The sequence below is a fragment of the Tachysurus fulvidraco genome, chromosome 25 (genome assembly GCF_022655615.1).
Source record: "Tachysurus fulvidraco isolate hzauxx_2018 chromosome 25, HZAU_PFXX_2.0, whole genome shotgun sequence".
In the NCBI taxonomy this organism is placed as follows: domain Eukaryota; kingdom Metazoa; phylum Chordata; class Actinopteri; order Siluriformes; family Bagridae; genus Tachysurus; species Tachysurus fulvidraco.
Genome location: NC_062542.1, coordinates 15,992,825 through 16,019,643, shown reverse-complemented (window position 1 = coordinate 16,019,643; position 26,819 = coordinate 15,992,825). Strand labels below are relative to the sequence as shown.

At 36.2% G+C, this 26,819-nt stretch overlaps 2 protein-coding genes across 7 annotated transcripts; one reads left to right on the top strand and one right to left on the bottom strand.

Annotated features, from left to right (window-relative positions):
- Window positions 1-126: 126 nt before the first annotated feature.
- sgk3 (serum/glucocorticoid regulated kinase family member 3) lies at window positions 127-10,614 on the bottom strand. 4 transcript variants are annotated; one of them, XM_027175838.2, is made up of 19 exons: window positions 10,389-10,614; window positions 9,246-9,305; window positions 7,736-7,825; window positions 6,866-7,056; window positions 6,681-6,764; window positions 6,412-6,484; window positions 5,675-5,750; window positions 5,345-5,420; window positions 4,970-5,019; window positions 4,785-4,842; window positions 4,411-4,494; window positions 4,167-4,298; window positions 3,516-3,628; window positions 2,709-2,745; window positions 2,390-2,476; window positions 2,158-2,253; window positions 1,920-2,075; window positions 1,089-1,178; window positions 127-922 (listed from the first exon to the last, which is right to left on the bottom strand). In XM_027175838.2, the coding sequence occupies exons 4-19, from the start codon at window positions 6,941-6,943 to the stop codon at window positions 752-754; spliced, it is 1,461 nt and encodes a 486-aa protein (XP_027031639.1). In that variant the 5' UTR covers window positions 6,944-7,056; window positions 7,736-7,825; window positions 9,246-9,305; window positions 10,389-10,614; the 3' UTR covers window positions 127-751. The 4 variants fall into 4 exon arrangements, with proteins under 4 accessions (XP_027031639.1, XP_027031630.1, XP_027031620.1 ...); XM_027175829.2 differs by lacking the exon at window positions 9,246-9,305; XM_027175819.2 differs by lacking the exons at window positions 7,736-7,825; window positions 9,246-9,305.
- Window positions 10,615-13,548: 2,934 nt separating this feature from the next.
- mybl1 (v-myb avian myeloblastosis viral oncogene homolog-like 1) lies at window positions 13,549-25,255 on the top strand. 3 transcript variants are annotated; one of them, XM_027169788.2, is made up of 17 exons: window positions 13,549-13,685; window positions 13,928-14,029; window positions 16,717-16,813; window positions 16,992-17,063; window positions 17,241-17,333; window positions 17,972-18,192; window positions 18,456-18,642; window positions 18,757-18,831; window positions 19,142-19,240; window positions 19,905-20,135; window positions 20,401-20,766; window positions 20,882-21,021; window positions 21,446-21,560; window positions 21,753-21,857; window positions 21,967-22,077; window positions 22,530-22,715; window positions 22,795-25,255. In XM_027169788.2, the coding sequence occupies exons 2-17, from the start codon at window positions 14,007-14,009 to the stop codon at window positions 22,921-22,923; spliced, it is 2,250 nt and encodes a 749-aa protein (XP_027025589.1). In that variant the 5' UTR covers window positions 13,549-13,685; window positions 13,928-14,006; the 3' UTR covers window positions 22,924-25,255. The 3 variants fall into 3 exon arrangements, with proteins under 3 accessions (XP_027025589.1, XP_027025579.1, XP_027025596.1); XM_027169778.2 differs by having other exon boundaries at window positions 13,556-13,760; XM_027169795.2 differs by lacking the exon at window positions 19,142-19,240 and having other exon boundaries at window positions 13,557-13,760.
- The last annotated feature ends 1,564 nt before the right edge of the window (window positions 25,256-26,819 follow it).

Below are 26,819 nucleotides of genomic sequence, written 5' to 3'. Positions count from 1 at the left end.
AATTATTGCTTTAGCTAATATGTCTGAGGTTAAAACATACGTTCATTTTAAATTGCTAATGAAAATATACATAAATATATAAGCTATATCAGACAGGTTTAGAACAAAAGGCTGATTCATACAATCCACAGTTTACTCGTTTACTTTCCACAGTTATACAATTGACTTAAATTTTTCCATGTTTATGCTATTACAAAACATATCTTTGGTAAGAAAAAAAAAAAAAAAGAAAAAAAAAAAGAAAGAAAGAGAAATCTTGCAAATGCTCTTGGGAAAATTGTCTTCTAAATTATTCTACTAAGACATTCTTTAAAGGAGAACAAACCAAACAATCATAAGTGCCATGAACAATAAAGTTCATTAGAGATATTGAAATATGGAATGTTTACACACACACACACACACACACACACACACACACACACACACACGGTTTCAAGTTCATTACCCGACTTCCCTGACACAACAAATGCCACTGTAGAAAATACTCTAGAGAAGTGAGCAATAACAATATTATAATAGAATTCCTGAGCTATAAACATTTCTCAGGTATACACATTTATGCAATACAAAATATAAACCTGTTGTACAGAAATTAAAAAATAAAAAAATCGAAAAACCCTGCATCATAAGATGTACAAGCGTAGAATGCCTTGGTTTGGTCTTTATATTTTTTTCGCTTTCTGAATGAAGGAGCACGGCCAAACCATTTCTATGTAAATGCATAAAATAGATCAGTTCTTTAGCAATTTTACAGGAAGGAGTCATCTGAAGGTGGTGCGTAGGAAAAGCCCAGAAAAGCATCATCAGCCTCCATGACGCTAGCATTGACAATGGAGTTATCCTTGCAGATGCACACCGAGTTGGGTACAGTTTCTTCTGTGAACTCAGGGTCAAAATTTGATATATCATATTGGGACTCCTGTAGAGAAAATCAAAGGAAAAGGAAAAGCATCTTTAGAATAATGCACACTGATCTTTTAAATATTGAAGGTAGTTCATAGGTGTTGTATTCCATGTTGTTGTTTTGTGGAAGTACTGAAATAAAGCAAATTGTCTGAAACTAGAGAAAAGAAAAAACTTTTTACCACACTGGGATTAAACGGAGGCGGGATCCTTCTCTCCAAAAGGTCGTCCCAGTTAATGGAAGCAAAAAATATATGACTTTTAACTTCATTCTGAAACAGAAATGTGCTGATATTCAAGATTAAGCATCACAAAAGGCTGTTCATTTGACAATAAAAATTAGCATAGCATTACTATTTTATATATATACTGTATATATAAAAACAGAAATATAATTATCTATCAGGAACCTATTTCAACTTGAGTAGCCAATTAATTCTGTTCGTGATTGCTGTGGTTGGAATGGCTTCTGTCTTTTAGCAACATAACGAAAAAAACTGCAGTTTGATACTAGAAAACCAATACCAATGTATATAGTGTACCTAAGACTGACCCGCATTTGTAATATCCTCTTCGCTTCATTCACTTTCATTAATGAAAGAAGCTGTGGAGATGTCTGAACGAAGTAAATGCATTTCATGCATGATCAGAATAAGGCTTTATTATAGACAGCTTCATCCACCAAGGGGAATTGCACATCAACCTCAATCACAACACTGGCACTGTGTGCGTTTTAGCACCTCCTCCAGAGCTACTCACGGTCTCTGTTCCCTCCTCAAAGCCTTGCATTAATCAAATATATTTATTTAAAACAAAAATCTTGCAATAGTCATATCTACCCAAACCACTATCACAAATTATATTATCTGCCATTTAAATATGATTCACTAATGCAACAGTCTGCCAGTGTGTTGAAATGAACCGACTTGCTGCTTATTGAGATTCTACTCTTGTCAGCTCCTAGCGGACACCAGCGGTCCTTGTAAACAAACAATACAACAATAAAGACTTACAAAGTCATCTTTGTATCCCAGTCTCCTGGTGTTGTCTTTCTCCAGAAGAGCTTGTAAAATGGACCAGGCGGCCGTGGATGCCCCGGGGCGCATTGGCAGCTCCTTATGCAGGATGTTATCATACATTTCATGCGTGTCCCTACTGTAGAATGGAGGCTGTTGATAACAAATCCAGACATTAATTAATAAATAAAAACGTGTTCGTAAAACTAAGAAAATCTGCATTTTTGTTTCTTACCAGGCCATAGAGCATCTCGTATAATACAGAACCGAGACACCACCAGTCCACAGTGTTGTCGTAGGGCTGCTTTCTCAAGACCTCTGGAGCCAAATACTGCAAAAATACATGAAAAAAATAAAACAAAAAAGTGCTATCAACACTGACACCGGCAAATCCTGCTAATCCACAGGTTGATAAAATTGCAACGACAAAAATTCTTGCTGGTTTCTTGCGCTCACAAAAATATTACCTCCGGTGTCCCGCAAAAAGTGGAGGTCGTGTCTGCTTGAGAGATCCCTTCTTTGCACAGTCCAAAATCTGTCAAGACTATATGTCCCTTAACAGACAGGAAACAGATTTCAAGAAGGCTTTTAAACAGTCCATTTCACTTCAGGGCTGAACTGAATAGTAATGCTACTGATTAGAGCCTGGGACATGAGCCCATTTTATCACATTCTCAGCAGGATTATCCAGGAACATTAATCTAATTATAGCTATATCATCACTATTTGTATGATGATATTACAGTTTCAGTAAAAATACATTGATTGATAGATAGACTGACATACTTGGAAGTCCAACAGGATATTTTCTGGTTTCAAATCCCTAAAAACAAAACAAAACAAAACAAAAAATCTTTACACGTTATTTTTTTTTAACATTAGAGAGTCTGCATTGTTGGCTAGGAGAACATAACAGAATTTTGTGGTTTAAAGTTACTGTGCCTTTAAAATTTTGATATGTCTGCAGATAATAGTTTTCGTCATGCTGTTGGACTTGCTCATCCACTGTTTGTGGTTAGCAAATAGGAGTCCACGAAAAAAACACGTTGTTCCTTCATAATGTTTAATCAATTCATGAATACGTGACTGCAGGTTTCTGAAGAGTGTCAAGTTAACTGACTCATTTCATCTTTAGAGCAGTTCCCAGACAATATAAATATCAGAAAACTAAATAACGAATTTATTATAACAATTATTGAAAATGACAATATAAACATTAAAATAAATATCCTCTTAAACTTTGTTTCTTTAACATATTATTTATATTATTTAACAGCAAATTTAACTATTTGCATTTCTTTTTAATTACTTTTACCATATAATATTAATGAAAAAATGTAAGTTTAAATTTGATAAAAATAATAATAAATAAAATTTTAATAAATGCAAAGTTACATTTGCTGTTATTCTTTCCATGGAGGGTTATCACATTTTAACTTTAGGAGTAGCAATACTTTTTATAATTTGAAGTGACTGTTTAGCATGCAGTCATGTACAAAACAGATCTCATTTTTTACTTTTCTTATATTACTCTCTTTTGATTTTAATGAATAATTCTGCACTGTATGTGGGGTGCATAATATGGGCACTAACCTGTAAACAATGTTGAGGGAGTGTAAATAGCCCAGAGCGCTGGCCATCTCAGCAATGTAGAACCTCGCCCTGGACTCGGGAAAGGTTCGCTCTTTTTGAAGGTGAAAGAAAAGCTACAATATATAGAAATCATTATTTATGACTGTATTTATTTTTTATACACACACACACACACACACACACACACACACACACACACACACACACTTCCTTAAACGTTAAGTTCATCTCTGTTCTGACTTGGCCTTCATAGTTCAACACTACCCGGTTCCTACTCAATGATGAGTAATTCAGTGAGGTCAGGATCATGTTATTCTCACATCTAAAATGTCTGTATCTTAACTAGTGTATAAGTCAGAATAGAGTATTTCAAAATGAAAGTTGCAAAATACTTAAATATCTGTCAAAAGACAAACAATGAGCCGGTCACTTATATATCTTATATAAACACTACCAGCATTTTATCCCTTGCCCAATTTTTTATTAAATTTAAACTTCTTCCTGCCTTGTCTATTCTTAACACAGTGTCTTCTCTTGCAGTTCCTTAGAACACTCCATTGGCCCCACTTCCTGTGTTAGACTACTCCCAGTTTCCATCTATCAGAGAACATTCCACACATGCCACATGCACGAAAGGGTGAGAGTACTCACTTCTCCACCGTTGACGAAATCCAGGACAAAGTACAACTTATCTGTCGTCTGGAAGGAATAGTGCAATCCAACTAGAAAAGGGTGCTTCACGTTTTTTAGCAGCACATTGCGCTCAGCCATGATGTGTTTTTGCTGTTATATCAATATAGAAAAAAATAACAGTACACATCATATGAACACTATAATAATATAAAAAGAAATAGTTTTAGAACGCTGTTCTCATTTAGGGTTTTTAAACACTTACCTCCCTCCTTTTTAAAATTACTTTCTTCTGAAGGACTTTGATTGCATAACACTTCCCATCTCGTTTCCTCTTTGCAAGGAGAACCTTTTGGTGTGAGTCGAAGCATGTTTGGTTAATAGTTCCAGTCTGAACAGAGAACTTAGAGAACATGGGAGCTCTCGAATTGCACTGGGAAAGCCCATTATTTATTAGCTGCTAACCACAAACATAACAAACATCACTTCCCCGGGAAAAAGAAGTTTCAGTACCTACAGAACTGATACCACCCACTTCAATTTGTAGACTACATTTAACCTTTAAATATAATTATATATACACATTCTAACAATAAATATTTTATACAGAGGAACATAATACATTTAACACACTGATACCTTTCCAAAGCTCCCTTTACCGATGACTTTCAGGAAGTCAAAGTCAGTTGGTTTTGCCCTGGGAGTAAAAAAGAAAAAAGGGGGGGGGGGATCAGTGGTGTATGGGTCCATGATTAATGTAAATGAGTTTTGTCTATTTTTTTACTTTCACTTCATCATGTACAGTATGAGAAAAATGTACTCACTGAGGGTTTGCAGATGGTCCCAGGTTAATGTTTCTGGAGGTAGAATTGTTCTGTAAAGGTAATAAATCTAATATAATCACTGCTTGTAAACAGGTCACAAGAAACACAGTACATTTTAGATGAAACTTGTTAAAGTAATACTAGTGTGCGTGTGTTTTAAGGTAACTACAAGGAGCTTCATAGAATTTTGTATAGGAATCGTAAAAGGGTGATATATTTTTTACCCCAACAACGCTGGGGATACAAACTTTTGCACACAGTATATAGTATGCTATGTAAGGTGAACAATCAGTAATTTCACCTCATAATTCTGATGGATTTCCAGGCAAAAATGAATAAATCTAATATGAATGAACAATATGGTTTGTGACAAACCTTCTCATCTTCATCCTCTGAAGCATCTGAGACATTCTGGGTTTTGTCCATTTGGAGAAAGTCTCGAACATCAGGGCTGTATGAAATGTTAAAAGTGTTACTAAGACCCTAACGCAATATTAACACGTATTAACACTTATACAAACAAAACATACAGCTGCAGCTGATAAAATAGATAAAAAAGTCTATATTTGCATGCTCAGGACATGCTGATCTCCCAATAGAGCAGAAATTTGCATGAGTCTGATGGACTTGTCAGCACAACTGTTCACGAATAATAATGTTCATAAAACACTGAATAAAAAAAAAAAAATCGACTGATGAACTCACTGATTGCTGAGCTGTGGATGGGACACGATTTTCTGAATGAACTCGTGTAACCCCGTTCTTCTCTGCTTTATAAATTCTGACAGGGATAATAAGAAAAAATATATGTGCTTATTAAAAAAAAAGCATAAATGGAAATAATCACAAGAAAATGATCAGAAAAGAGATACAAACAGTGTGATGATCTGTCCAAATGTCAGAAATATGCATATACGTTGAACAGTCAATGCTCTACTGTTCAGATGATGTAACCTCTGATATCATCACATACTAAAGAGGGTTCAAGCCATCAACGTCGATGAGAATCGATCCTGCAGTACTGTATGCAGAGAATGCACTAACAGATGTACAGCTCTAGTATGCACTTAATTCCTGCCTTTATCACGTGTTGAAATTGTAAACACATGCATTCAATTAGACTTACATCCACTTTTGGCATATAACTGGTTACACATAAGCTTTAAACAAAAGCAGATTTATGATACCAGTACATGAACCTATTAAAAGGTCAAATCAAAAGGTCAAATGCAAGCGCACGCTCCTCATTTTAAGGAGGGTGCATTTTAAAAACGTCACAAAGATAATTAAAGATAACTCTGTTCATCACATGTGCATGCTCTCTATTTAACTGAATGAAACGAAGTCACCTGAGAAACAAAGGCCTAGCAGGAGTTAGAGTATTTACTTTATACGAGTACATTATTGCCTGCGATGCATGTTTTTTTTATGTATACAAATACCTGGGTCAAAGTTGTCGCCAAATATTCTCTTGGCAGGTATCTTCAAATTCATCCCAGGAAACTGTTTTCTCAACTAAAATAGTAAAACAAATAGTCATTGTTTCGCTTCTGTTCAGAATATTTCTCAAACCTGGACATTTATTTATTACGACATATATTAAAATAAAAAAATGTTAAATACACGACTGACTAATAACGTTTCTTGATCAATGAATAAGTCACAAGAACATTTTAATAGATGCGTAGGTAAGACGTACGTCACCACTTACTGTATTATATAGTTTATCAAATTCTGTATATCTCCTGAATACAAACCACTCGTGCCTTCCAACTCTGACCATCACTTTGTAAACCTATGATAAAAGGAATGTGGTGTTTAAACAGAAATTATGTCTAGGGAAAAATAAATAATTTTTTTTTTCCAGGAGCAGTCATTGAGGTAAGAAGTACTCACAGTATAACGTTTTTTCTTGTCTCTCTGCTCATTGTGGCAGGGGATACTGACGTTAGGGCAGTTTGAGTGTGCGTCCATCCTGATCGTTCTTCCTGACCGGGCTCAGTGAAGGCAGCTCTGTGTAACAGTGGATCCTTAGTGCTCCGCTCTGGAGCACGGCTCAAAAACACAACTGGCAATCCATTCTTGAGCTGTGCGGAATGGACAGAAAAAACATGATCAGAGACAAAAAGAAGTGCTGCTACCATTTGCCAAACCACGGTGCATTATGGCACTTTTAATACTGCTTAAGAGATCAGCGTGAATGGAAAAGCTTGGCATGACAACAGCAGGACCCCTTCAGGGTCACTAATTAAGTCACACAGTACATGCAGTGTGAAGCATTGAACTGCCAGAGTGACTCCTCCTCTATTTCCTTCTGCTTCAATTCCTTACTCCGTCTGCCACAGTGCCCCAGTAAACTGAGTATAATCTCAGTATTCTCATATATTTACCAAATTCTAAGGGTCTCAAATCCTGACAAAAAGATGATTTCTGAATATTCTCAACATTTATCATCATCATCATCATCATCAATATATATGTTGGAAAAATCAATATAATACTGACTAATATATATAGTAAAGGCTAGGTTTCAGCCGACGGTAAGGTGCTGTACAGATGACAGTGCAATGACATTCGAATGACACGCTATAGCTTCTTCTGTACACTTTCTTTTAGCCTTGTTTTCAGCTCAAAATGTAAATCAGATCCGACACTAACAACCTACAGTAAACACAAGGACACATTCTAGACTGACTATATGCTCACTTCCCTGTTTTTCAGAAAATAGATTCGGATATACAAAAAGTAAGTGAAAAGAAATCTTACCGGGTTGTGGATTAAAGTAGGGCTATGCTAACTTGATCCTTGTGGCTTGAACTGTAGCCTTGAAAAATCCTGATAATCCTCTCCTGCCCTCTAAATCATTCAAAACACAAACCCTCTATGTAATAGTGATCCTGGTACTCTTCCAACTGGTACAAAACCAAAAAGGGAACCACTTGTTAACATTCCATACATATTTCTGTTTCCCCAAGGGGGGAAAAAACTCACAAATCACTCACCTACACATTATACAGAATGTACAACACAACGATATGACACTGTAGTACCGCAAGAAGAATTAGAGACCTCAGAAAACACGGTGAAGGTACGTGTCAGTCGTTGTTTCATGCTAATCTCTGCTTCTGTAGCACTGGTTTGAATGTCACAGACAATCACTTTGAGACACGTTCATTTGCTGAGGAAAGAACAAGCTTGAACTTGTTTATAGTGAAGGTTTAAGGAAACTTTTAGGACAATGCCATATGTGTGTAGAACACAAACATGCAGTCAAAGCATAAGGGCTAGAATTTGTGCTTTTAGAAATCTGACTACTTTTTCAAAGCTTAGCATTTGTGGTTATGTCTTCAGCTTAGTTGTGACTCACATTTGTGATGGCACTTAAGTAACCCGGAACTGCTTTTTAGTGTATTGCTCCAGTGTTGAAAAATAAGACGGAGCTCTTATTTTCCCATGGAATTCATCAAGTGCCCTTTGATTCACCAACTGCCCTTAGATTTCCATTATACATGTGGTTTGTGTCATAAATAAAATCACCAGATTGTTCCTTTTATACATTAACGATATGTTAAAACCCTCTTTTGAGTCCTTCGGGAATACAATTCATTTATTTATTTTCCTTTTAATGTAATTTATATAACCTTATTTCACCCAATTCAGGTCATGACCTCATACAATACCATTCTATTTGTATAGTAAGTCTAACAATAGACATTGTTAAAAAAAACAGCTTTACAAAAAATCCGGATGCAGATTTAGATCCCTAATGAGCAAACCAACGGTGACAGTGTTGAGGAAAAATGTACTGAGATGACGTGAAGAAAAAAATGTTGAGAGAATCCAGACCCATTATGGAGCTTATAACAACAGATAATTAAATGATAAAGCTTTATGGTATACAAGTGTATGTACAGAGAGCAAAGACAGACACTACATGTGCTGAATAGATGTTTGGTATGAACAGGTTATAGACGTGTCCTGATATGTTCGAAAGGGCAGTGTTTACGATTACAGCAGCAGTTCCTGGGAAGATATGTACAGTATCTACAGGTGAGTTTTCCCACAACCCATTAATCACTTTAATAATAAATATATTATAGTAAATTTATATTTTAATGATTGCAAATTACGCATATGCAGATTTGTCCTCAATACTGATTGTTTCGTTCAAACAGACAAGAATATCACATTTGTCCAACATCTCAGTGGTTCTGCTTTTTAAAACAAGAAAATTAAAACATATTTTTGCTATAACCAAGAACACACACACACTTACCTATCAGACCTAATGACTATCAAAGGTAGACAGACTCTCACATACTTTTTGCCCAAGCCTCTGTTTCAGGAAGAAGAGCACACGAGTCAATATCTGTTCAAGGACAAGCTACTGAAACTAAGTGTGACATTTAATCCTGAAAGTAAAAGTAGGAACTGAGAATAGTCTTCTATTGGGCAAACACCCTGGAACAAAAACACAAAGTGGAAAAGTTCCACCCAGCCAGTCATAGATGTTAAGCAATTTAGAAATAATCATTGCAGGTTATTTTACAAAAATAAAATGCTGTTATTTTGTTTTTAACGCTCTTTCACGTCACCTGACAGTCTGACAAATCAAAGCACATATCACACACCGGACCTGCAGGCATCATTAAAGCCTATTTGGACAGCTATGTCCGGTTCATGGTGCTAAATATTGTGAAAGGCAAATCCCTTATATAACATCTTAGGTGTTAATGTCTGATTCAATTCGGTGGAAAGATTAACTTACAAAAAAAAAAAAAGAGTTGTAGTTTTAGTGAATATTTGACTTCACAGTTAAACACCTTTTTGCACCATTGCACCTAAAAATTGTGAGATTCTTTTCACTCACTCCACATACATACATATATATTATATATAAACCCATACACAAATTCATACACCATCATGCACCCATGCAAGAAAAAGTCTTTTTGCAGAAGTAACTAAAAATCTTTTTAACATCCGTATAAATCACTGCATACACACAAAACACATAAAAAAATAATATACATAAAAAAATGTATAGTATTAAAATGCCTAAATAATAATCCTTGATTGTTTTTTTTTAACTGATTAAATAAAACTTTTTAATAACTATTTCACTTTTAGAGTTAAAAAACTTTTTCACTCCCACGTACAAAGCAGTAGATTTTTAGTCATTTAAACTTCCTATAAACACCACGAACTGTTGCTCACTTGTGTTCACCATAATAGTGATGTGTAAAGACTCAAACTAGCTCGAAAACAACAAACACGTTTAACAATAATGAACTGACCAGAAAACTAAAGTTCATTATGATGTTATATTTCTACTATTTCTATTTCTTTGTACACATTTCACACTAAACTGCTGTCAGGTTGTTGTACAGTTTCAGTGTCTGGTTTGTTTATAACTTGCCTTTGACTAAGTTTCCCAGAACAAACGCCAGCAGAGGAAGTTCAGTACAAAAATCCGGGATGTAAAGACTCAAACTTTTCCACAGACTATCGAGCTGAAGCTGCACTTTCCGGTATCCATGATGTTTGTTTTGTGAAGGAACCGCCAAGTAAAGCTATCCAGAAAGTTTACTGACGTTTTTCCTGAAGTTTCGAAGCTAGTTGTCACGGGATCATAATGATATTCTTTATAAACGGATCATAACAGCGCCATCGTGCGGAAAGACAGTGTAACGCGCTTCCACCATGCCTCAGAGAAATGTAATAATAAAAAAAAAATATTATTATTATTATTATTATTATTATTATTATTATTATTGTTGTTGTTGTTGTTGTTGTTGTTGTTGTTGTTATTATTGTTATTAATGTTATTATTCTTATTATTATTGTCATTATTATTAGTATAGATAATAATAATGACAATAATAATTATTTTTAGTATATTTATCTATAATATTATACTGTATAATAATAATAATAACAAAAATTGTTGTTATTATTATTTTATCTATAATAATAATAATAATAACAACAATAATAATAATTATTATTATTATAATGATAATAATAATAATAATGATAATGATAATAATGATAATGATAATTATTATCATTATCATTATTATCATTATCATTATTATTATTATCATTATTATTATTATCATTATTATTATAACAACCACATTAAGTAGAAAACACGATGTAGACAAAAACAGCTTTTTTCTAAACATTTAAACCCTTTCACACACAAACGCGTGACTTCTATTTACATGTAAACTTTTCCAATCTGTCCTTTAGTGTGAAGTATTTTCACACAACTGTTATGATCACACTTCCACACGTTTGCTATGTTGAAAATAGCTCACCGATTGTTGATGCCAGGCCACGTGGCTACTGTTTTTCTAACTTGACCTACTTTGAATTGATGTATTTTTTTGTTCTACAAGCAATTCTTTGATATTTCCTCTCTATTTGTTAGAGAATCAAATGATTATTTATGTTTTCTCATTGCATAAACAAATTCATAGATTTTACTCTGCAGTTCTTTGGTCAAATCTTCTTGTCTTTAAAATTTTATATACACTAAATAAAGTAACAGGGGTTAAAATATTATTATGCACAGAAAATAACTATGTATTTGAAAATCCTTATTTACAGCATTGGATCATTAGACTGTAAAGTGGATGTACATTTACATAGATTGTCTGTAATAAACCAACAGGAAAATGCTCATTTACCTGAGTAATGATTTAAAAACAGGCCTTAATTATTCCTAAATAATGCATGTAAGTCTCTAGAATATTATTTATGCACTTTTGGTTCTGTCAGGTCAAGAAGATGAGCAAATTCAAAAAGTTGTAGAGAACATTTATTTTATTTGGTTTACACTTTATTAATTAAATATAGTTTATTATATGTATAAAATTTATTTATTAATATAGTAACCTGAAATATTTGTTCATTTATTGTCACTTTCTGTGTTCAGTTTCAAACATTTTATTGATTTTACTGTAAATTCCATTCCATGTTTATTCCATTGCATTTACTCCATACTGGGATGGAACAAATACATGTGGAATACTTTCAAAATGGAAAGTTGGGAAGATATTGTGATATAGAGGCTCCGGTATCAGGACATGCTGTGTTCATGGAGGGTTTTTGGTGTTGTTGTTGTAACCTTTTTTCTAAGAAATTTTTAAATGTTTTTGGTCATACTGTGGAGAATGTGTATTTGTATGGCCTATGCACACAGGCATGTGGGCATACACATTGGAGAATGAGCATCCCAGAAAATTATATGGATAATATGCTGGTATTTTTGCATAGAAAGTATGTGAGGTTCTGTAGATCTTTTAAATCTGTGTGTTTGTTAAATATACCCCTGTGCAGTTCAACAAAATTACATTGTTATTTAAAAATCACTGAAAGAAAAGAAAGAAAGAAATTAGTGTGTAATTTTATTTTGAGCTCTATGGTCTAGAATACTGAAATCTGATAATTATGCCTGCTCATTATTGATAATAACACTATCCACAAGAGGGCGACATATTATTATTGAAAAATAAAAACCCTTCAAGCACGTTGCAAAGATTACTGTTACAAATCAGTCTTATTATTCTGAATATTGTTATATTTAATTAAGTATTTTTGCAGGTCTATGCTTTGTGTGTATGTATATGTTCAGGATTTCTCCAGATCTTCAAAATAATTTTAGGAATGATATTAATGTACAATATATTACATAATAAAAAAGAAAGTCGTAAAGTATAAAATATTATTTAATGTAATATTAAAATTGTATGGAAGGTCTTTGGATGCTTTGTAGACCCAAACACTGTTCCAGCGTATGAAAATGCTTCTGTGAGCTCCATGAAGGCAATTTCTATCTATCTATCTATCTATCTATCTATCTATCTATCTATCTATCTATCTATCTATCTATCTATCTATCTATCTATCTATCTATCTATCTATCTGCATGGTATGCAGGTTACGTTTGGAGTGGGAGAACTCAAGACCTCCTCAAAGAAAGCCTGACATCATTAATGTTGTAAATAAATGAACAGAAATCTCCACAACCAGCATCTAGTTGTAAGCTTTCCCAGTAGAGCTTATTATAACAGCAAAGAGGAAATAAATGTGGAAGGAAATGTTTATATATGTATATATGTATGTATGTATGTATGTATGTATGTATGTATGTATGTATGTGTGTATGTATTTATGTATGTATGTGTGTATGTATGTATGTGTGTGTGCATGTCTGTGTGTATGTGTGTGTATGTATTTATGTGTGTATGTGTGTATGTATGTATGTATGTATGTATGTGTGTATGTATGTACTGTATGTGTGTGTATGTGTATGTGTGCATGTATTTATGTATGTATGTGTGTACGTATGTATGTATGTATGTATGTATGTGTGTGTGTATGTATTTATTTATGTATGTGTGTGTATGTATTGTATGTGTATATATGTATGTATGTGTGTATGTACAAGTGACTGCAGTGTGTTATTGTTATTGCTGGTAGTTTTGTGAATGGAGCACTGTGTCAGCGCGCTCCTCTTTTTTCAACCAATCATATGCAAGGATTCAAACGCAGCTGTTAGTGAGGCTGCGCGCGAGAATCGGCGGGACGGACAAATCAGCAGAAGAAGGAGGGAGGAAGAGAAAGAAGAGGAAGAGGAGGAGGAGGGCGTGAGCTCTGGACACGGCGGGCAAACACACAGAGAGGGAAGAGAGAGAAAGAGAAAACGGCATGTTTGACTTCTGATCTGCTCATATTTGCAGTTTGAATTGCTTTTATCTTCAGAGCTGCGTCTTTTACAGAGGTGTCGTTGTTGTTGTTGTTATTGTTGTTGTTGTTGTTCATGTTGCCTTTGTGACTTTGTGAGCCGCATCGGTTTTAATGGAAGTCGGTGGGACACCTGCCTGACAGCGGCATGTGTCGGGATATATGGCAGTGTGTTTGATTTGTGGTGTGTATTCGGATTTCCAGGCGCAAAGTGCAGGTGTGGATTTCTCTGACTTTTAGAGAAGAAACCTGACCGTCACTTGTGTTAAGGTGCACAACTCACATGTCTAATATGAAGCCCCGCAGGTAAGACACATTCAATCATTAACAGTATAAACAAATATCAAACAGCTTTAATGATAAATAAAACTCATGTGCATGTTGATGTGGTCATTAGGTTATTACCATATAACAATTTACATGTAACACTTAATGACAGCTGCTCCGAAGATCAGAAATATTTCCCCCTATTTTACTTCTCTGCTAGATTTTGATCATTTAGAGCACATAACATTTTTATCTATATATAATAAACTGTATATTTATGTTACTTAACTATTAAAATTGCTAATAAAATTGCGTCATTAATGACTAACATGCTAGCAATAGTTTAGCGTTAGCAAGTAACCATATAAATATTAGGTGCATAAATAATAGTGTACGGCTTCTATTTATTTTTTTATTTATTTAAAATGTAGATTTCAGCGATCATCGAGTAAGATTAAATGTTATCATTCTGTATTTTCGCATGTATTTATTTATATATCTATATACAGAGAACTGTATTGTGTTAGCTGTCACTCAGTGTATGCTAACCGCTAACAAGCTAGCTTCTAACTTGCTTGAAAACTAGTAATAAATGTGGTACAAGCGTCTTAAAGACGAATAAAGTTAAAATAAGTGATTTTAGAAGTGATCTGTAGTCAAATAAATACACAAGTACGTACAGCTCATTGTGTTTAGCAAACTAACTAGCTGTCAATCATCTGTCACTTGATTATCCAGGTAGTGTTGAGGTATAAACTACTCACACGCTTGTTTCTGCGATATAGATGTAATTAAGCTTCATAAGCTTCATTACAAATACTTGTTTTGGCCACCATTTCATGAAGTTATTATTTAACTACATAGTCATTATGGTGCACATCTTGACTCATGCCCAAAGATGTGCAAAAATTACCTAAACCCTCGAGGAAAAAGTGAGCATTTATTCACACTTATTAGATGATTCATAACATGCTGAAAGATGTGCACAAGACCTTCTCAGCACCTGAGAAAAATGTTCTCATTTCTGCAGAAGTCACTGTCATTTTATACGGAGGTAGTAGGTAGTGTGCACCTAACTGCAGTGTTTACAAAAGACTCACAGACTGAATATCTCTATATATAATTATGTAACTACTTAATCATGATGAAATTGTGTTTAACAGATTACTAAAATGTAATAAATGATTCTAAAATGACCAAAAATGTGCAGAAAGCATGAGATGATCTCAACATCTGCGAAAAAATGGGCTTAGGTATTTCCAGACTATGAAGTCATTATGTAACCACTTAGTCATTATGAGGTTATGTACAAAGACTTTACTCTGTTTTCAAATGGAAGTAGAAGGGCATGAATTGCACTACACACAGAGTACAAATAATGCATCAATTATTCAAAAACATCTTATAACTTGGTAAAGGAAGGGTGATGCAGTTTTGTAAAAGGGAGAGGTTCTTGTTAAATAATCAATAATGTAAAGCTTTATCTGTATGTCTGTGTGAGTGTTTTCCCCTTCTGTGCCTCTTAAAAAGGGTGTGGGTGTTTTCCGGGAGTGTGTCACGTTTCTTGCCACAGTGGTTCGCTTGTGCACGTTGTTTTTATTTGCAAAGCAACTGCAAAAGCACCTGAATACAGCTCACATTCAATCATCCATCAATTCATTTACAGATTTGTATATAAGGCACCTCAATGTTAATACTAACTTTAAGATCTGAATATACTTTGTTTGGGTAAGATAGCACAATCTTCGTGGAACCTTAGTGGAAAGATTTCAAACCTCAGGGATAGTGGGCTGACAGATTTTGTGCTGCCATTGGCTGAAAGTGAGCATGGTCTGCCTCCTGAATAAGTGATGTGAGCAGAAAGTAAAGTAAACTTTCACCTCAGAAAGTAAAAGAAGCCGTTTATTTGGAGTCCATTAGTTTTTGTCAGAGGGGGAGCTTCATGCTGAACTCCAGTTGCCATGTTTCTTAGCTGAAATGGCTCTTTCACAACAAGCATAACATTTACAACCAACAGAAGGCCTTGTTTGAATCATAAACATGCCTATTTGGATTATTTTGGATTTTCAATAAGGAGACAGAGCTGGACATTGACTTCTTATTCTATCAACACACACACACACACACACACATATATATATATATATAATATATAATATATATAATATATATATGTAATATATAATATATATAATATATATATGTAATATATAATATTACATAATATTATTATTACGAGCATTGTGTCTAACATCTTTTGTGCTGTTTTATAGCTGTTTTGGACAATAAAATGCAGCTTGATTTGGTGAGAAGTTTATAATTCTGTATCCCAGGACTGTGATTGAAGATTTAATCTTCAGATTGCTGTGTGTAGGGGAAATGTTACCAAGCAACAAGGAATTCACTGTGAAGTAACACACATGGGTTTCCTTGGTCATTTGCTAAAAATGCACTTGCTTACCTTTTAGAGTTGATTAGATCAGTAATATTTATAGGGTTAAAATAAAGGTTTAAACACATGCATACAGTTTCTGTTACAGGTTTGAAGGCACTGTTCTTAAAGCAGCTTGTTTAATGTTTAATTAAGTTTGAACAAGTTTGTGGTTAACAGGAATGGGTGGCAGAATGTGTGACATTAAAAGTGAGGGCATTTGATGTTCATAGATAAGAGACATTACCTCTCTTCACTTTTCTTTTTCATTCTTTTCTTCTTTTCTTTATTTCAGCGAGGATGAGGATGACGATCGGAAGCCTAAAGACACTGACACAGAACCCAAGAATTCAAAAAAGATTTTGAGCAAAGTGAAATGGTCCAGAGAAGAGGTAATTAAACTCACAGCACTATTTTATGGCTTGTCTAAGACAGACCACAATTATGCAGGGTAACTGGAAACTCCCTTAGACTCAAAAAGAATTTGTACAGGCCATCATGCTTTCCAAATGACTATAAACACATCTACTGTGAATACTATTGATGACTTTTTTTTTAAACTGTGTACAGGACGAGAGGCTAAAGAAGCTTGTTGAACAAAATGGAACCGAAGCATGGAAACTGATTGCTAATTATTTCCCAGTAAGTAATAAAATCTTAGTCAGGAAAATAAAGTGTGCAGAGAATTATGTTTAACTGCTTATAAAACAAAAGATGGTGAACAACATTATAATATGTTTAGTTTTGGCAGCCCTAGGTTCTGTTGTAGGTGTGTGATACCTGCAGGTATTAAACTGGAATTTTGTTGCTTCTTGACAGACTAAAACAGATGGCCAGTGTCAACACCGCTGGCAGAAAGTTCTCAACCCGGAGCTGGTGAAAGGGCCATGGACAAAAGAGGAGGATCAGAGGGTAAGAAGAGCTGGGTGTTCACCGGCCCGATGGGATGAAGTGGGAGATGGCAACTGACAAATAATAATATTTGAGGGTAGCACAAATCCCTTGTATAAGAGCAGGCAAGATTATGCTCTGAAGTACGTAGTGAGAAGTTACCATAGTGAAGGATGTTGTTTAGTCTCGTTTGCCAGTAAACTAAAAACAGAGACAAGAAATTTTCATACATGCTGTAACACTTTTTTAATTTATGCAATGCAGAAAGTTAGACCGTAAACTATACTTAGTCTAACAATTGTTACTCTGTGAGGAATTTTGGAAGGCTAGGATTGAGGATTGAGCCAAGATTGATTAGGGAAAAATGACTAAGAGGTGATGTAATGCATTCCCCGAATGATAATAGCATCGGTGACCTCAATACCAGAGGAATTCACAGAATGATGTGACACTATGCAAATGTGAATCTCACTCTCACTGTAAATGGAAAAGTTGTATTACAGGACTGACAGAGCAACATTAAGCATTGGTGAAAGACTTTAGTTCATTTTTATTTTAGCTTGATTTCCTATATATGTGTGTTCACACCTGTATGACATGTTTTCTCACTTATCTTCTTTTTGTGAAATATGACTATTTTCAAACCTTTATCATTGCAGGTTATAGAACTGGTGCATAAATACGGCCCGAAGCGGTGGTCTGTCATCGCTAAGCACCTGCAGGGCCGCATTGGCAAGCAGTGTCGAGAGCGCTGGCACAACCACCTCAACCCTGAGGTGAAGAAGTCCTCCTGGACCCAGGAAGAGGATCGAATTATCTATGACGCGCACAAACGGCTTGGTAACCGCTGGGCTGAGATCTCAAAGCTGCTGCCTGGAAGGTATAATGCTTTGTGTCAAATCAGTAGCATTGTTTTAAGTAGGCTCAGCAGTTGAATGGTTCATGCATACAGAGAAACAACCTAGTTATATAGTTTTATTACATTCTGTTACCTAGCTTTTTGTTAGCATTGTCAATTGACCAAAATATGAAAGTGTTTCATAGAACTTTGTGCTATGTAGCACACTTGTTTCACTTGCCAGATAGATTTGCAAATGAATTATGAGTTTATCCACTTTGAAATAGCATTTTTTTTATTTACAGGACAGACAACTCTATTAAAAACCACTGGAACTCCACCATGCGCAGGAAGGTGGAGCAGGAAGGTTATCTGCAGGACAGCAACAGGAGCATGAGCGTTGATCAGCCTCAGAAGAGACGCCATAAAGGCTGTCAGTCTGTGGAGCACTCGCACGGTCACAGCCATCTGCTCGTGAACAGCCAGTCACAGGTGACAACTGCAACGTGTTTAGTCACTCATATGTATAATCTTTGAGCATGATGCCAGACATGATGTACCGTAACTAAGTCTAATAATTTAAAAAAAATGTTCTTATCTGTGTAGGTCACAAGATACATGTACAGCTCTGCGAGTGGACAGGGTATGGACAGCATCACAGAGAGCTCGAACTTCATGAGGGTAAGTGCTACATACATATTGTTTTGTTCTCTCTCTGTTTTTCCCCTTCTTGCTCTACTTTTCTCTCAAAGATTTGACTCAAATGTCAGTGTTGTGTCTGAACTGCATGCTGGAGCTTTGGGTTCTTAATTCATATTCTGAATTACATCATGGGTATTATCTTAAATTCTGGCCTTGAATTAAAAAAAAATGCAATTCCATTTTGGTGGAATTTGGGACCACTGAAGTGTTTATGGTTTTGCAAGTAAATTCGTTTTCTCCGTTTCTTCTTCTGTCTTTTCCTTCCTTTCCTCCGTTCCCCATCTCACAGCCGTGCCACGACGATCCCGACAAAGAACAGCGAATTAAGGAGCTAGAGCTGCTCCTTATGTCAGCTGAGAATGAAGTCAGAAGACAGTCCGGTCCTTGTGTAAGAACCACCGTGTGTGAGCGTAGAGTAGTGCGCTTAGGCTTCCCTACCCCTTCTATACCTCCCTTATCCCCCCTTTTGCCCCCACATCTGCGCTTGGTGACCCTAGCTTACCCTCATTGCTATTCCACCTGATAGTGGCCTGCTGTCAGTAACTAGATCCTTTAGTGCACAGCATGAGTGTGCCTTGAAAAAAAAAAACTGCTTGAAGGTCATTGCTTTCATCCTAGTTAAAATTTGTGCTTTTTCCTTTCGCCTTTTTGCTCTACAACTTGGCATCAGTGTTGTTTATATTTTATTTCTTGTATTCGGACCACTGAGAACCTACAAATTCTGAATAACTTGTTAGTAACTGTAAAAAAAGTATATTTTTTACTCAGGTACTTTTTATTTGGGTGATTCATTATTTTATCAATGTAATGGCTAATGTTATATTACAGCAGAATAACTCTTTACTAGAACAGGCATTATAATTAGTTAGGTAGTTACGATTAGCTTGCTGACTGTTTTTGTTTTTTTATTCACTTTTATTCACTCAATTTGGAAAGCACAATATTTTTCAGCATGATAACTACTGTCACTGCTCATCAGTAAACCCCTTATCTCACTCTCTGTTGGCTGTTAAATTCACCTGTCTAACTCACCATGGTTGGCTCTTGTACAGAACCCAGAGAGCTACTCAAGCTGGTCAGACAGTCTGGCGGATGATACCATGAGCACAACAGGGACTTCTGAAGAGCCAGGTGTTGAGCTGGGTAGAGCGGAGAAGGGCCGCACTCCTTCTGCACCACTGCATGTCTCTCCCAGCAAGTTCTTGGCAGTGGAGGCCAGTGCTGTGCTCTCTAGTCTCCAGACCATTCCTGAGTTTGCAGAAACGATAGACCTCATCGATTCGGTGAGATCCTGTTATAGCAGCTATAAACAGTTGTTTATACTCCAGCTTCTTTTACAAGTCCCTGTAAATTTCATGATTCCTCTTATGATATGATATGAAATTATATTATCCATCCAGAAAATAAACAAGGCAGGTTAGCTGTTGGTGTGATTTACATTTCAGTGTTTATTAAATCGTAGTATATATATAGTGTAAAGCATACAATAAAAGTAAACTGTTATTACTAGGTGGACCAAAAGAACAGAAAGTGTGTCTTCTTTTGCAGGATCCTATGGCCTGGAGCGAGGTGGGAAGTTTTGATTTATCTGAGTCTGTCAGTGCTCCTAAAGCCCCTGTCCTCGATGGCACTTACCCAGCTCAAGATGACGGCTCAGAGGACGTTGGGTACAACACTCCTGCCACTGCTCTGTGCAGGCCTCACGATGGAATGAGTCAGGGGAAACCCGTTTCTCATAGCTCTCGCACTGTGGGTAAATTCAACTCCCCTTCGGTGTCCCTGCCGAGGAAGAAGACGAGAGAGCGAGCAGACCAGTCACTCAATGATGACACAAACTGCGGTTCTTTCACAGACAACACCAGGAGCTCTCTGAAGAGCACACCAGTTAAAGGACTTCCGTTCTCACCCTCTCAGGTATGAAGTGTGAACCAGAGTGTACCCACAATCGTTTAATTCCATGTGTTGTGTTTCTATGTTTCACCCAGAGTTGCTCTCACTTTCATTTTCGCTTTACCTTTACTTTTAACAGTTTTTCAACATATCTGGTACTGAGCATTTGAACCTGGACAATCCTGCACTAACGTCCACTCCGGTGTGTGCACAGAAAAACTTTTCCAGCACACCTCAGCAGAGAGAAACCACACCCAAACATCAGAAGGAGAATGCTGGGTAACAATTGTTTCTATTTAATTACACAACATTTAGTCATCTAATGCAAGTCCACAGTGGTTTTTTTTTAGCCTTGTCTGAAATTGCAAATTAACAAGCTTAATAGGGATATTAAGGGATATTCTTTCATGGTCATGCTATAATGTTCATTCAACCAAAAGTGGTTAAGTGCACATTATGTAGTAAAACAAAACTGTGACTTAACTTGAATATTGTTCATCTATTTATAGGTTGTAGCACATCTACAAAAACAGACTTTTCCTGGTAAACTTTATTTTACCAGGAAAAAGTTACTAACCTCTCAAAAAACATGGCTTGCTGTGTTACCAAGAATTAACCAATTAAACAAATTCTGACACTTTCTAACCAATCAGATAAGAGTGTTCAACAACACTTTGGTGTAAACCCATATTTATTTGTTCAGTTTCAGGACACCCAAAGTTCGCAAGTCCATTATGGCCCACTCCCCGAGGACACCCACTCCCTTCAAAAATGCCTTGGCTGCTCAGGAAAAGATGCATGGACCATTAAAAATGGTGGTAGGTACCTTTAAATCACCCCTTCTTAATCTTATTTTGTGTGTGTGTGTGTGTGTGTGTGTGTGTGTGTGTGTGTGTGTGTGTGTGTGTGTGTGTGTGTGCATGCATGTGTGTATGTGTGTGTATGTGTTTGTGTGCATGTGTGTGTGTGTGTGTGTGTGTTTGTTTTTAAATGTATTTTTCTGTACATAGCCTCAGCCCCTGGCCTTCTTAGAGGAGGACATTAGGGAAGTGTTAAAGGAGGAGACAGGGACAGATATCTTCCTTCATGGACAGCCTGAACAAAGGGCGTATGAGGTACAGTAAACAGCACTTCCATGTTGATCACTGATTCTCAGTTTATGAACTGTACATTGCGGGGTTTACCTCAACTAATACTTTTTTCCATTGCTTGGTTGATGTATAGGTGGATGCTCCTGCCAGGAAGGTGAGGAAGTCTTTACTACTGGACAGTTGGGGGAAAGACGGTCTCAATGTGCAACTGTTCCCTCAGCAGCAGATCAACAGTGTTGCTCAGGTGAGAGCAGAAATATAGTAAACAGTATCCAGAATTACCTTCAACAATCAGGAAGTCCACAATATTATTTGTTTTTGATACCAGAGGACACTTTCAGGACAATTTTAAAATCTGATAAACAGTATAAACAGTAGTTTATGCTGCAATGACAGATCCAAACTTTCTATTAACTATCTACTGTATAAGATATTTTTTTAATTAAGACACAAATTAAATCAATATATGAAGTAAATCTGCATTTCTAACACAGATTTAAGTTCTTTGTCTTGAAAATTCAGGACTAAGCGGTTTAATGATTACAACAAATAGACATGATGACATATTTGCTTTAAGTGCATTATATTGTAATTGTTGGATTATGTCTGGAAACACTTGATTTCTTGAAACCCTGGTTACTAATCTATCAATACTAAATATCAAACTAAGCTTTTCTGATTCCTTCTGATCACCAGTCTCATAACGATGGCATGTTGAGCAGCGCAATTCTGATGACCCAACTGACAGAAGGAGAGGAGGATCTCACCTGCTCTTCTGGCGCCCTGAAAATGGACTCCCAACTCGCCATCTGCCCTCTCAGCCCTCAGGCAAAAAAGGAGCTTCTTACACACCGAAGCCCAGTCTATCAAGCCTCCACACAGGTATGACACCTTACACCTTTATCTTGAGATTAAGCAGGTCATATGTATTGTACTTAACCCCACTGTCCTACCCCCTCAGGTGAGCAGTGAGTGGGAGGCAGTGGTGTTTGGGAAGACACAAGACCAGCTTATCATGACTGAGCAAGCGAGGCACTACTTGAACTCTTCCCAGTTGCCATCATGCACCTCCAGAGCACTGGTCCTGTGAGCTCCATAGCTCCTCTCTGCTCCTTACAGCAGCCCCCTCATTCCTCGCACTTCACTTTTAGACAATCTGGTGTAGGAAACTAAATTTTCACCTTTTTTGTATGTGTGTTTAAGACTTACAGTGTATTACAAATGATTTTAACCCACAAACAGGCGCATTAATGAATTTTGTAACTAAAAGAATGCAACCAGTCTTCCTCTTAAGATCACACTTTTTTTTTAAATGACTGTTCTAGATTTATTGATCTGGAATAAGGTCGTTCATTGGACGTCTCGGGAAACGTCTTTTTATCCCCCCCTCGGTTGTCAGATACTGAGATGTAGAGCGAGAGAAAGAATTTCATTTTATTGAGCATTTTCTCTCTTTTGCTCTTGTTGTGTCACTTCCAAACAACTAAGGAAATTCCAAAGAAAAAGATTTTTGGTGGAGTTCATCACTGGGGAAAAAAGAAAAGAAATCACATACCAGTTAGTCCTTTGAGATATTTAACCCATTGCTTTTTAGTGGATTTTTTTATTTTTATTTTTTTTAACAAAAGTGGTTAAGGATCGAAGAGAACTAGCAGTGTTGCACTAGCAGTGTTGCACTACTGATTGTGGGTAACTGTAATAGGGAGGGGCTCAAACGTGTTTAAGAGGAACTGGATAGCACTTGCGATGTGACTGTTTAGGCTCGAACCATAATAATGGTTCTCCATGTTTTTTGCTGAGTTTGACACTCACTGAATGTATTGTACAGCATTTAATTGCTAAAGTAGCGAATGTCGAATGGAAGGGTACCTCTTTTTTCTTTTCTTTTTTTTCTTTTCGTTTTCTAATTTATTCGTTGCTGTAATTCGAGTTGTTGAGATGTTTATTGAGCACCTGGACTGTCCAGTTTCGAAGCAGACTTACCATTTGCTGACAGACACGGCAGTGACTGCAGCCTAAAAACAAAACCAACGACTTGCATCCTAGCTGCTTTAGTTTTCAACCTATCAGAAGTCATTTTTGATACTGATTTTTAATATGCAGTCTCACACAATTAACATGTTCCAAGTCGAGATGAATTTCTCCAACGTTTAAGGCTGTAGGTTCTATTTATTAAATCTTAACTAATTTATTTATTTCAAAGCTATAAAGAGAATTTTATTTCTGTTGTGTTAAGAACAACTCTACTGATTTGGCTACCGTCCATCAGAAACATTAAAAAAAAAAAAAAAAATTAATAACATACACTGCCACTAATCATTCGTTAATAATTGGTTTCAATCTAGCCTCAATCTAGTCACCTCCAAAGTTCTGTGTGAGATTATATGAGATTAATTACATTACAGGTAGCAGCATTTAGCTTCCAAACGTTTGCGTAGGCAAATTGCACTTTTTAAATGTTGTTCAAGTGTCTGTTTTTGATCATTTTTTTAATTTCTTTTTATTTCTTTTTTAAAATCCCCTGAAGTGTTTACATTTCTGTGATGGTGATTGATTTGAAGTGGGTGATTTTTCTTGTACAAATGAAACACTGACTGATATATGGACTAAAGATTTCCTCTCTCACAATAATTCTGCAGGTATAATTGCAGGCTGTGCTGTAGCTGGGAATCAAAAAAAGACATGAACAGAACACAATCCTTTGGAGATGTAGAACAGTTTTACTGCTTAAATCTAACTTTGTTTTGGTGTAGAAGGTAATTGAGAAATATACAGTAGAACATTTGTCCAGTCAGTGTCAGTGTGTTATACTGGTCAATGTGAAATTATTCGGTAGGTTTTTAAAGGGTCTACATTAAGGCATTATAATTAAAACAAGCCTCAGTGATGTGCTGAGAGCTTTTTATAAAATCAGTTGGTTAGTCCAACACTAAGATGTCCTGTTCTCTGGGTAGCTTTACTTTATTATAATTTTTTTTTTAATATTATTTTTTATTTTATTTTTTTCTATTTTAATTCTATATAGAATGTATTTGCAAATCCCAGAGTTCATTAGGTTATTCACCCATTTTATAGCATAAGATTGAAACTTGTTTAAAATAATAATGCAGGTTACAGAGTTGTGAGGCATGTGTTTACATTTTTGTCTTGTTTTTTTAATGTAGGTGTTTACTGTCTAAAGTTCTACATAACACTCAACCACCTAATCGTAGATTTTGAAGGGAAGTATATATATGTAGCAGTTTAAATAAATGCATGACAAACAGTACTTTCAACATATCTGATTTATACACATTTTTACAAGCAAGACATTTTACTTCCAACACTATTCTGCTGAACATATATTGCCTGCCTCTCTGAATCCTGCCATATACATTTGGGACCCTTGTGTGTATTGAGGGTGGGAAATAAAAATGCTTTGTTCCACATATTAAGGTTTCAGTTCTTTTTTTTTTATATTAATTGCCCAAATCATCCCTGGTCTTCCAATCATCTCATACCATTCCACTTTCTGTCTCACTTACAGTATATTTTTGTTGTCATGGCCAGATACACCATCATCGTTCTCTCTACACACCAGGTGCATTTGGCACCGGAGCTGCTACCTAAAATTAATTCTGGACCTGTTTAAAGGTAGTGGGGTATTGCTGACATTTTTTCTTTGGTGTCTACGTACATACACCCCTTCTGAACAAGAGGCCTCTCTGCAGGTCAGCTGCTCCAGCTAAAGGGGCCCACTCGGCCATGAAATAATGTCTTTTGGCTCCATTGTCCCCTGAGTCTGTTAGTTTTACAGACCATTCACTCAATTGCCCCCAGAATGGAGGAGTGCGTAGGCCCCACTGACATGCCTTCTGCTGCCTAGAGCCATTACAAGCCCATGGCACACGCACTCTAAATCATTTTCACTTCTATTGTGCCTTTTAGTGGCCCAACATTGGTTTGAGAGTTGACTTCAACTCGGGTTGGCGCTTTTGTACAGTATGTGCTTGAATGCAGCTGGAGTCCTGCTGGTCGAACCCAAAACAAACACCTGTTTGTGTGATCTGACAGTCATGTGCATACTTCAGATTTATGCACTAAGCTGATTCTTTAGCACTCGAGCGTCGCATTCAAAATGCAATTGGCAGCCCATGAACAGCAACATTATTTTATTTTCCATGTACATTTACAGGCGGTAGCTTACTGTATGCCATTAGCCAGAGAGGCTTATTAAAAGGGCAGAAAGATACAAGAATCTGAAAGGATTCCAGAGAATTTCAGACACTCTTGCCAAATTTGACGTACATAAATGCATTGAAGTCTCTATTGAAGAACATATGCTCATGAGGTCCCAATTAGAACCCAATTAGAAGGCTAGAGTGTTTCTAAATGATTAATATCTAAATGCTAGAGCATTTCATTAGTGTTGTGCTGATTGGCATCTCTAAATTGTCCATCGTGTATGAATGGGTGTGTAAATGTCTTTGTGATTGTGTCCTGTGATGAGTTGGCACCCCGTTCATGGTGCCCCCCACCTTGTGCCCTGAGTCCCTTGGGGTAGCTTCCAGGCTGCACACCGACCTGTGTAGGAAAAGGCATATGGATATAGATGGATGGATGGATACACACTGTAGCTGTAGCTGTTAACCAGTCAAGTAACCCGTTTTTAATCTGTAAAAGAAAAAATATTTGAAATCTAAGATTTCAAATCTAAATGAAGCAATCATTAAATCATTAGATGACATTAATGACATTATGTTTGGTTCCATGTAGAAACCTTACAATTTATTTGTCTTGTCCTTCTTTATAGGTTTTATGCTTGCTGAGAAAAGCTACATGACAAGATATCCAATATAGTAAGACTTCAACGTATAACTACACTTCTAGGAAGTGATGCAAACAAACAAAATAGAGTCAGTATGTTTATTCTAAATGGCTGTCATTATAGGCAGATATAGCTCTGTCTTTAAGGTTGTCTCTTACACATTGAAAGATTGTTGGTAT